The 12,119-nt window shown below is 45.3% G+C and overlaps 1 protein-coding gene across 2 annotated transcripts in view; it reads right to left on the reverse strand.

Moving 5' to 3' along the window:
- Positions 1–4,167: 4,167 nt before the first annotated feature.
- The window catches only part of LOC119963440 (serine/threonine-protein kinase 32B-like), a 411,699-nt gene continuing 403,747 nt past the window's right edge, over positions 4,168–12,119 (reverse strand). For both annotated transcript variants that reach the window (XM_038792576.1, XM_038792577.1), the window contains 3 exons: positions 6,666–6,797; positions 6,220–6,284; positions 4,168–5,008 (listed from right to left, as the gene is read on the reverse strand). In XM_038792576.1, the coding sequence (XP_038648504.1) occupies positions 4,873–5,008; positions 6,220–6,284; positions 6,666–6,797 (333 nt within the window). In that variant the 3' untranslated portion in view covers positions 4,168–4,872. The remainder of the gene's footprint in view (positions 5,009–6,219; positions 6,285–6,665; positions 6,798–12,119) is intronic.

The following is a 12,119-nucleotide window of genomic DNA, read 5'->3' on the forward strand; positions in this document are numbered from 1 at the left end:
TTCTGAACTCAACCTTATTCAGAACAGTGGAATTGGAGTTCATGCGTTAGGGAAATATTCAAACTGTACCCAGTTGTTAAAAATAATTTGCATTGTTTGCTCTCCAATAAGTAAATGTAATAGCATTATTATTTTACACATCAACTCAATTGTAATATTTTCTACTTTATCATGTCCTTATGGACTGGGGTATGGGTCTAATGCTAAATCTAATTCAAAACACCACTGCTCCTCAATAAGATTCAGGGAATAGCAGTATTTCAAATTACAAACTACAAATCAAAATGCTGCATATCAGAATTATAAGCAGATATCAAAAACAATAAATATCATTCCATCATCATTTAATATTTGCACTATAATTATCTTACGTTTTATGATGATACCTTTGGAATAACTACATCACTTTCTCAGCAACTCCCCCTAAAGCCTCTAACATGATCATTGCTGAACTTCAAATTATTTAAACACTGGCCATGGTTTTATTATATCTCCACTTACCTCATGTAAATTCCTAACTTAATATGAACATTTTAATGCCTTGCACTATTCAAATCCAAATCTTCATGATGATTTGAGCATAAGATTTACAATGCATTGATTTCTGACATTGATTGTTCGGAAATCAAAGGTGGTTTTAAGGGATTTATATTTGTATTGGTAAGCATTAAAAATAAGGTATAGTTTTAGGGCTGTTTAACTTAATGTTTCTGTGCCTGGAAGGCTAAAATATGTAGTTAGATTCATGCTGGACAAATATGTTTTTATATGTGGGGTTGGTTAAGTTCCAACTGCGTTTGTATTATGCTTAGAGAGGGCTGGGACATGAAGAATACTTATTAGTGTCAGGGGTGTTGCTTAGCAACAGCAGGCCACTTTATTTTGTTCTTAGTTTTAACTGGAAGTCAGAGCAGTTGGGGAGATGTAGACAGTGAGAGGCAGCTCTCACAGCATATTGTTTGGGAGGCTAAAGAGGGAACATCTCTGTCAGCTTTGCGATAAGAAAATCCAAACCACGGAGAAAAGAACAGCCAATTAAGGTAGCTTGAGAAAGTAAGAGAAGTTTCCAAGAAGACTGAGGTTAAATATACTAGAATAGAGATCTCTTCAGTAAAGACAAACAAAGTTGAAAGGAAGGCTGAGACCCCAGAAAGTAATCTGAAGTGATTTTCAAGTTTGTGAGATTTTACTACAGTCTGTGGAATGCAAGTTAAAATAACTGCAAATCAGAGATTGGATCTCTTGGTTTGCAGAGAAGCCTGTAAGACAAAGAAATCCTAAAATGGATGGTATGAAATTGTGAACTGGATTCAGTGCTAAAAGTGGAGTGGAAGCTTTCGTTTAAAATGTCATTTGTAAAACCTGAACTGGATTCCGGAACACAAACCACCAAGGATAAGCATTATTATAAGAGACAAATTTAAAGCTTGCTTTTAGGAGCAGTGTTTGGGAACACTCATGTGATCATCGTTTGGGGGGGATTCTGGGGAAAAATCCACAGACACTAGCGGGTCCAGAACAGAGTGCGAGTATCAGACCACAGTCATCTTGTGTGCTTAAAAGGGCCATTTTGTGTTAATGAAACCATTGTAGCTTAAGCTGTACTTTGCAATCCATGTTAATCGTTAAATCTGTGTGTATTTGTTTAGCTGAGGGGACGTAAAGGAGTATTGTATAATAATTCAACTTTTCATGTCTAATAAATGTTTTTTACTTGTTGTTAAAACTAATTAGAGGTCCTGTGACTCTGTTCCTCCATGTTTTATAAAAAAAAGAGTGCAAGTTATGGGACGGGATTCTCCATCCAGCGATGCTGGAATCACAAAGCGCAATTGGGCGGAGAATAGCGAGTCAGCCGAAAATCAAGGTTAGCGCCAGGCGCAATGCTCCAGTACCTCGACAGCGGCATGAATGCGTTCCACACTGCATGCCGGCATGGGCATGCAAAATGTAATGTTAAGGCCATTGGCATATCGTTAACAGGCTCAACCCGGCAATCTCCGGGCCCCCCCGCAATGCTCTGCCTTCACCAGGAGGAATTGCTGTCGGCGAGGTTCACTTGTGGTATTTAAAATCGGGAAACTGCCGCCGTGGCTGCTGAAGGAGAGAGAAGGGGTATGACAAGTGTCCAACATCGCTGAAGTGTGCTGACAGTTGTGCCGCTGGCGAGGGCTCTTCTGCCAGGGCTGGGGGGAGCAGCGGGGTTTGGCCAGAAGGTGGGCTATGGGGTCGGGTGGATGGGCACGGACCATCATTTCTGTAGCCTGCGAGAGAGCCATGCGGCTGCGTATGCTGCTGACTGCCCACTGTGAACTTAGCGCCAGGGGTCATATGGGTGCCTCCCCAGGCCAACCCTCCTCGGTACTCTCCGGCCCCAGCTGACCCATCAACGGGATGGGTGTGCGCCAGAGCAACCAGTGCCACCTTTTTGGCTGGAATAAGGGTGTGCGGAGAGTGGAGTGATTAGTGGAGTGGAATGTTGAGCTCTTGCTTGTCAGGTTCTCTAGTGCCAATCCAGACCCTGGAAAAAAACATGCCAGCGCTCACTGGAATTGTACTAGTTCCACGTGGCGCCTGTGTTAGCCCATTAGGATGTCCTGAATCGCTCCAGGATCGGTGCTGCTTTCGGGACCTTATACTCACATCCTTCAATCCTGGCGTCGATACTTTGTCTCTGAAACGGAGAATTCTGACCAGGGTGTTTTGAGGATACATTCCATTCTGGGATGTTCCTGTCCAGTGAGATAGTACCAAAAGAACCTTGTTCTGAGTGTGTACCCCCTTTTTGCAGGGCTATGGTCACCCCAGACATCAGGTTCTGAATCTAATGTAGCCTACACTAGAACAGGAATAATGGCGATAGAGCAGGAAAATTGGGCAGGAGTACTTGCACCAGATTCCTGGCACAGGAAATCTGTCCCCCATTAATTTGGGGTGGAAAGAGGTCCAATGTGGGAATTCCACCTGCCTGTGGTGGGGCGTCAAATACGCTCATTAATGAATCAACTGACAACAATTATCCCTGAGCCCACCACAGCCTATTGGAACTAAATGCAAACTACATGACTCTCCTATTCCTCCTGAAAGTTGCCTAGCAAACCCTGTAGCCAGCGGCCTCTCGGGGAGGGGCTTCCTCAGGCACTTAGTGCACGGTCAAGCAACTCAACAACAGAAACAGGCTGCTGACCCCCACAGCCCTTACTTCCAAACCAATGCTACCCCCCCCTCCCCCACCCACCTTCCCCAACCAACCTCCTACAGCCCCCCCCCCCCCCCCCCCCCATCCTGCTTACACCCACCTTTGGCCTGGGGTCTTGCATTGATCCTGGGTGCATTATCAGCAAAAGCCACTGTCTCCGATGACGCAGATGCCAATGAAGAGCCGCTGACCCTCTGAATGGTTGGCAACACCCAGCAGTTGGGATTTCCGCCCAAGGATCTTCAATCCCAGGCGAGGCCCATCAGTGGCTAGCTAAGTGCCTGATGGACACACCATTCTGTTGCGCCTCCCCCATGGAACTGATGGGGGCTTTCCATCGGTTGGATAACCAGTTGAGGGACCCAATTGGGCCCATTAAATCTTGCCCCAGGAGATAGAATACACCCTGTGAGCTGGTCACTAGCTCTTCCGCTTGAGAGCAGTTACAGCAATTAGCACGGATGTGATTAAATGGGGAGAAAAAAATAACTTTAGTACAATAAATTCCCTGTCATAAATCGGATTTATTTGTTGATAGATTTTAGACTTCTTTTGATACTGTCCTTCCTCCAACATCAGGTGTTTGGTCGATCATCGTTTAAGACAAAGAATTGTTAATATCAGGTGTAAATTGAAGTAATTGAATCTAATTTTTAAAAAATTAATTTAGAGGAGCCAACTATCTTTCTTTTCCCATTAAGGGGCAATTTAGCGTGGCCAATCCACCTAACCTGCACATCTTTGGGTTGTGGGGGTGAAACCCACGCAGACATTGGGAGAATGGTGCAAATTCCACATGGACAGTGACCAATTGAATCTCATGTTAGCATTGTATTTACAGTTCAGTCAGCTTTTAAAAAAGCAAATATTTAAAAAATCACCGGAGAGATATAAATTATTTAAGGTAATAATAAGAAGAAGCTGGCTATGTATGTTGAAAATTAAACTTAAGCTAAGGCAAGGAAGAATATAGCCTAGTATTTATTGCGAACAATAATGTTCACTTTTCAATTCAGAGTCTATTGACATTGATTTATTTTTCTCAATCACAAATACCTTTTACTTTTTCAACATTAACTTCACCTTTAGCAATATGTTTAAACATGTAGTGTTATCACACAGAAATAAAATCTCCATTCAAATATTAGATCAGTTCATAGAAGGTATATAAAAATGCCAAATGTTACAGGTACTTAGTTCTAAATATCAAGGGAAACAAGCATTATCGCCTTGTGAGAATGAGCTCTGTCTGTGAAATTGTGCGGCACTGCACACATTTCAAGGGACAACGCGAAGGTATAAAAGTTAACTATTTTCAAAGGCTTGGATGCGATGCTTAAACATTCTTAGTGGGTTTAGTGGAATCGCTGTGGAAAAATTGACTTCAAGGCAGGTAGACCTCAGGATAGCTTCAAGATATATTTAGTCTCTCTCCTGTGTAGATCTGTTGTCCTGCTGTCAACCTACATATCCCTTCCACTCTACAGTATTGTATTAGCATATGAAAAGATGTTCTTTTCGACTTTTTTCCCCAGGGAAACAAGTTGCCCAAGCTGTTTTCCTGAGGGGATGAGGGAGAAGGATGTTGAAACTACAAGGCATGCACAGAGATAATTTCATTATAACGCAATGGGTTTTTAGGGTCTTCGGAAGGGTCAGACCGGTTGGGGAGACTAGCTAGGAACCGTTGTGTAGAAAGTTTCAAGCACGTTGTTGTTGTGACCGTCCTGTGTCTTTTCATCTGCTTGATTGCAAGTTTCACTCTCCTTATTGGATGTTTGGCCACTTTCTGCCCGTGATTTTCTTAACCTGCAAAAATAAATACCATAACCTGATGCTTGTGTATGGTCAAGAAGGAGAGACACTTCATCCAGCAGGCACAGTGCTTTCTGTATTGAGTGGTAGAGTGTACACACAACAAATTGCAGCTTATAGCCTCAAAATAACTAGAATCTAAATCTATTACTAACTAACGTAATCCTCACGATAAATCTCATTGGAATATTGGAGTGATGAATAAGATTTTCTGATCTTTTAGCTGTGCTATTATATCACATTGTCAAACCTACTGTTGTTTTGCAAATGTCTTCACCTATATTCCTGAAATGGGTGACTCATCATTCTGTGGACACTGGGGACCCTCTGATAACTTGTTCGCAGGCTCTCAATAATAGAAGCGTCACTGCTTGTTACTCTCTTCATCCATACGTGCAATTACTTCATCAAAAATCCTTAAATAATGACTGGAAATTGGGATTCTGGATTATTTCCTCCCCTGCCCTTGCTTGGAAAAACTGACTTTGTAGTGTCTGTTGCTACCACCCGAGATGAACTAATTTAGCATTACCCAGTGATGAACTTAGTCGTTCTATGGTAAAATTGAGAGTGTTGCAATTGCATCTCATGATGTACTGGCTTCTTTCTCATGAGATGCAATAAAGTAAAACTGGCATGAATATTCTAAATCATAAATAAATGAATGAAAGTCATCTGTTCCTCTCATTCATCTCAGAATCAATATTAAATGTATGATAACCTGTTTGTGTGTGATCTCTTCATTAGCTACCTGACAAACACACCGTTAAACCCTAAGCAATGTAATATTCTGCATAAATTAACAGGTAAATCCAAGTGTGGACATTAAAATGGTGGATAATTACTCACTGCTCGACTGAAAGAAGCATTGCTGCAGTTTTGTTTTACCTTGAAAAAGAAAGAAAAAATAGTTCCTGCCCCCTTCCTGCAGTCTCTGCCCACCATGAGGGATTGAGTCCTCATCTCTCTTCCGACTGAACTGGCCTGCCGCTCTTGAAGAAATTCTGCATTTAAGACGAGGCAGGACCTTTTCCTGTGGAGGCAATTTGCTGCTTGCAAATCTGCCAGGAGCTTTACCAAAGGGAGCATGAACGTTCGACCAAAATAAGTGGCACTGAGGAAAGTGGTGATTTCTGGGTGCTAAGGGGGAACCATTTTAATAAAACAAATGTGAAGCAGAGAGCTGAGTTGATTAATGCACTTACTTTTCTCTGTTGAATATAGTAAAATCATTGTGGACTGTTTCCAGACACTGTTGAAGGTGCCCATACTTGACAGCACATGAAAGAAAGAAAGTAAATACGAGGCAACAATTTTAAAATGCAAGAAAACATCAATTCAGCTGGAAAGTAAACCTTGAAAATGATTGAATTCCTCAGTTTCAATGACAAGTGTGAAAATAAACATGCATTTCCTTAGTATAAAGTGTTGTGTCACATCTATCACAGTGCCAAAAATGAAATCAAAATGTTTTCATAAAATCTGAGAACATAAGAATGCACCACGCAAGGCCAAGAAAATAAAGAGGGCTGTCATAATTTTCAATAATATTTTTTTTTAAAGATTACTTAAGGGAATGAGTGTATCCGCCACTGTAGCTTGAAAGCTTTTGTGCCATTGGGAAGTGTCAAATTCAATCAAGACATCTTACCAGTGAGGAACTATCTTTCCCAGAATCTTTTGATTTATTCTTAGCCAGTCTTTTCTTTTTCTTGTGAAGAGGCTTCGACTCCAGTATCATTTCTTCTAGTTCAAAGGTTGGATCGCAATTCAATCTCCCTTTCTGTTCAGAAAGATGAAAAGAAAAAAAAAAAGAATAAAAAAGACAACCAAATAATGAATGCCAACTGTGAAGGATATAGGAATTTTTAAATATAGATTGTAGTATATATACAACTGTTACAGTAATATTTTTTTTAAATCCTGGTTTAATATACAGGCAGACTAAGTGGGCGCGATTCTGCCAAAAAAGGCAAAGTATTATTTTGGGCGGGAAGCATGAGGTGTTATCCACCTGGGGCTGGTTTAGCTCACTGGGCTAAATCGCTGGCTTTTAAAGCAGACCAAGCAGGCCAGCAGCACGGTTCGATTCCAGTACCAGCCTCCCCGGACAGGCGCCGGAATGTGGCGACGAGGGTCTTTTCACAGTAACTTCATTTGAAGCCTACTTATGACACTAAGCGATTTTCATTTCATTTTTTTCATTTTTCACCTGGTGTTTGAGCTCGATCCAGATCGCAAATCATGCACACTTAAGTCAGTTTTTGGGGGATTGGGGAAATTCTCATTGAAATATCCCACACTGAGAATTTTTTCTAGAGTGGGGAACTTAAGTCATTGACAAGACTGGCTCCTCAGAGATCGCAGTGCTATTTTTAAAGGCTGTCCAGTTCTCAAATTTACGTTGAAGGTCCCCTACACCCCCACCCATGGACTTGACAATCCCTCCATATATATGGGTAACAACCTCAAACCCTTGACCCCAGAGGGGCAACCTTCCCCCCCATCACTAAATGTCCACATCACCCCGCCACCTCATATCCCCGCCCCCCTCCCCCCATACCACCCAGGCATGAGGGTGAACCCAGTCCCACTCCCATCCATCCTTGTCCACATTGGGGCATTGTCCACCTCCCAAGTCAGCATACCTCACTTTGGAGTTGCAAAGGGCTTCCCACCTTTAGGGCCATGCCCCACTTCAGCGTCCCCCCCCCCCCCCTCCATGTGCCTGCTTCAGGCCCCACCTTCACACTCCCACCCTTCACATCCACGATTCATATCCCCCCACCCTTGAAACACCCCCTTCACTATCGCACCCATTTTGCACCCTGACACTGCCCCTGGCACCCTCACAGTGCAATCCTGGCACCCCAAAAGTGTCAACCTGGCAGGGTGCCGCTGCCAGGGTGCCACGTCAGCACTGCCATAGTGCCAGGATGCCACATTAGAATTGGCAGGCAGCCAGGGGCAGTGGCAGGGTGCCAAGTGGCACTGTCAAGGGGTGGGATATTCTGGTTCCACCGCTGTCAATGGGTTTCCTGTTGCATGCACCCGCCGCTGCCACAAAACCCACAGCAGGGGTTTGCTGTTGACAGGGTTAGAAATCCTGCCAGTGGGAACAGCCGGAAAATTGCAGGCATTGGGCTTTTCATGACCACCGGACATTTCAAAGCATTTTATCACCAATGGATGTTTCAGAAGCGTAGTGACCGGCCAGGATTCTCTGTTTGGGAGACTATGGGCGGGATTCTCCGCTCCCTGACGCTGATTTTGTAATCGGCAATTGGGCAGAGAATCCCTTTTTATGATGGAATTGGGGACGGCACCTGTTTGCGCATGTTCCACCCCCTCCAAAATGGCGTCATCGAGCAGTGTGCCGCACGCCTTTCGGACGACCTCAGGACATCACCCAAGGCCCTCCCTTGATGCTCCGCCCCTGATGTGCCAAGTTCCCAACCACGCGGGGGACGTGTGATCTCAACGGTTGCGAACCCGGCGTGGCGGCTGCGGACTGTGTCCAGCGCCGCCACAGTTGGCCGGGAGCCATGGTGCTGGCTGGGGGGACTGGTGGGGTTGGGGCCAGGGGTTGTCCAGGGCGGCACTATCTGATAGGTCGGGTCCGCGCGCGGCCGGCGCCATGTTGTACGGCGCAACCGCTGCAGGTCGTCGCTCTATGCATGCGTTGCCATGGACCCGGCAATTCTTCCGCCGTTTTTGTCACGGAGGCCGTGTGTTTTACGTGGCGCAGTGCTAGCCCCTCACCGGTCAGAGGTTCGATGCTGGAGCGCCGCTGATATTTGTGATGTAAAATGCCACGGATCCTCCGGACATAGCTTGCGAATCGGAGAATCCAGACCAATGTTCTCCTGCAAGAGGTGTATTGCAACTGAATTGCGTTCCCAGTGAGTCACTATCCTTTGTCACGTAAATTATGCATGGCGAGGATTGCGAGGGATGCCTGAGTTATTTAGGGTGTCTCTGGGGTGGGTCCCCCTATTTAGGTCTCTGAAGGGGTCACTTTATTTAGAATATAGAAACATAGGAAATAGGTGCAGGAGTAGGGCATTCGGTCCTGCGAGCCTGCACTGCCATTCAATTTGACTATCATGGCTGACCATGCAAATTCAGTATCCCACTCCGTCTTTCTCTCCATACCCCTTGATCCCTTTAGTCGCAAGAGCGTGATTTCGGCACAGAGGCTCAGAGAATCCCGGCCATCGTGCCCAGCCCGCGAAGTGAATGCAAATTAGTCATTAAGACCCATTAACATCCTTGTGCTGGTGCGTGGGCCGCCAGCTGGGGGCTGGAGCATCTTAACCGGATCCCATTTTTACTCCAGAAGCCCGATTCTCCGCCATATCGGGAACCCCGCTACTGGTGGCTGGCAGCAGAGAATCTGGCGGCAGGAAATGCACAGCCAATGCACACAGAACATTCTCACAAACACCAGTGTGGTGATAACCAGATTATGTGTTTTGTAATGTTGAGGAATAAAGATAGATCAGGACACCAGGGATAACTCTCATGCTCTTTCTTGAAATAGTGGGATTCTTTACATCCATTCAAGCCGGCAGATCAGGGCTTCAGTTTGCTGTTTCACCTGCAAGGCAACAGTCAGGATTTCCCACCCCCATTTTTGGCAGGTGGGTGGGGGGAGGCCAGATTCCAACAGGAGTCCCCAAATAGCTTTAACACTGGTGGGATTTCCTGTTTAGATTGTCCCTGCTGTCTGCCAATGAAGTAATAGGGTTCCCACCATGGAAGAACCCTATTATCATACATTTACATGTTATAAGCGGGCTTCCCCATTGTATTGTCCCCTCACATTAGGAACTCACACCGCCCACCGCCCACCAATGTCACATCAACGAGTTTATAACAGGTCTGGACCAACAGGGCATGGAGAATGGTGAACACTGGTTGACACAGCCCCAAGGGAAGAGAGGGTCATGTCAAGGCACTACCCTGGTACTGGACCCCATCACTGAGTGCCCAGGCACTGCTGGATGGGACATTTGTTGTGGACATTTGGAGTGGCGGATGTCCTGGGGCATGAGTTTTGGGGGGGGTCCAATGCCCATGGGGGGGTCCCATATTTCCATATTTGGGGGGGGGGGGTTTGCCCTGCCCGTGTGGAGCAGATCAGGTCCCCTGTCCATGAGGGCTTTGTCTTCTTATTTATTTTTATTGGAGCACCTTCAGTTGAGGTTGTTGGCGGGGACGGGTTCTTTCTGAGCATGTCCCGCCAGCATGATGTCGTGGGACCCGCCCCTTAACTTTCTTTTTCTAAGTGCTTGAATATAGAATCATAGATCTTAGAATTTACAGTGCAGAAGGAGGCCATTCGGCCCATCGTGACCGCACTGGTCCTTGGAATGAGCATCCTACTGTTCCACCCCATCCTCGTGACCCAGTAACCCTACCTAACTTTTTGGATACTAAGCGGCAATTTAGCATGGCCAATCCACCTAACCTGCACATCTTTGGACTGTGGGAGGACTTGGACCGGAGCACCCGGAGGAAACTCACGCAGAGACGGGGAGAAAGTGCAAACGCAACACCGACAATCACCCGAACCCGGGACCCTGGAGCTGTGAGGCAGCTGTGCTAACCACTGTGCCATCGTGCCGCGTACGCCGAGAAAACCCAGCAAGATCAGCTGGCGGGCTGCCCTCCACTTATCCCGCCTGAGACAACACTTGAGAAAAAAAATGAGAAATACCTCCCAACTCCTCAGTCTCATTGTACTGCACGGGGATGTCAGTGACTTTTGTGCTCAAGCCCTGGGCAGTTGCCTGAACCCAGAGCCTTGTGATACAGAGGCAAGAGGCCTTCCAGCTGAGCTACAGCTGATCATTTTGTCAAAATTCTATTGGTGCACAAATAGGAAAAGTCACAGATTTCACTAATTTAATACGTCCTCTTGTAAATCTGATTTCAAGGAAGCGGTGGTTTACGTTTGCATGAAGAAATTCAAAGCAAGAATCCTGCCTGGAAGACACTTTCATAGGGGAGGAGGGACAACGTGTAAAGTATAGTACGTTTTAGACAAAGCAAACCTTTTGGATTGATATCTCGATACTGAGCATTTTGAATTCCTGGCAGAAGTATAAGAGTGCAGGCTTCAATGTGGTGCCATTCTGCTAAGGCAGGCAACCAGAGGACATCTCTTGCATGAACGATAGAATGAATTCTGGAATGGTAATCCATTCCTATTCTGTCTTCTTTTGTGATGGATTGAACCCATTAACAAGAGATGGATTAAAATAACATTTCTGAATACCATAGATGGGCTATAATTTGTTTACGGAAAATTATGGGATTAATCTGAGACATGACAGATGGTAAGTGTAGTACACTTAGAGAGAAACATGCAACTTTGGGTCTATGGTCCCCAAAGCTGTCCACCACTGGGATTTTCCTCACATGGTATTTGGATTTCTTGTAGCCTAACTGATGAAGATGGAATGCTATAGAACATAGAACAGTACAGCACAGAACAGGCCCTTCGGCCCTCAATGTTGTGCCGAGCCATGATCACCCTACTCAAACCCACCCTATACCCGTAACCCCTCCCCCCCCAACCCCCCAACCTTAGGACACTACGGGCAATTTAGCATGGCCAATCCACCTAACCCGCACATCTTTGGACTGTGTGAGGAAACCCACGCACACACGGGGAGGACGTGCAGACTCCACACAGACAGTGACCCAGCCGGGAATCGAACCTGGGACCCTGGAGCTGTGAAGCATTTATGCTAACCACCATGCTACCCTGCTGCCCTATGATCAGTCAACAACTCCATTATGATTATATCATGCAATTACTGGGATGGTAGAAGGCATATCCTATGTGCCTACGGGTTTTATCTCGCACATCAAATTCGAGCTAAGATATCACTATAAATATGCAAAGTCTGCAGAACACTAACATTGTTAACAATGATGGGTTTTATAAGCATGCCGATTTAGATAACTAGCAAAAGTCAATTCAAGTTTCCAAAAAGCTCCCAAGTAATTGACAACTCAGAAACACCGCTATCAGTGAAACCAATTGATTACACAAGCTTTGTAATGTGATAAATGTAGAAATTGTTACATATTA

This window comes from Scyliorhinus canicula, chromosome 3, assembly GCF_902713615.1.
Source record: "Scyliorhinus canicula chromosome 3, sScyCan1.1, whole genome shotgun sequence".
NCBI lineage: Eukaryota > Metazoa > Chordata > Chondrichthyes > Carcharhiniformes > Scyliorhinidae > Scyliorhinus > Scyliorhinus canicula.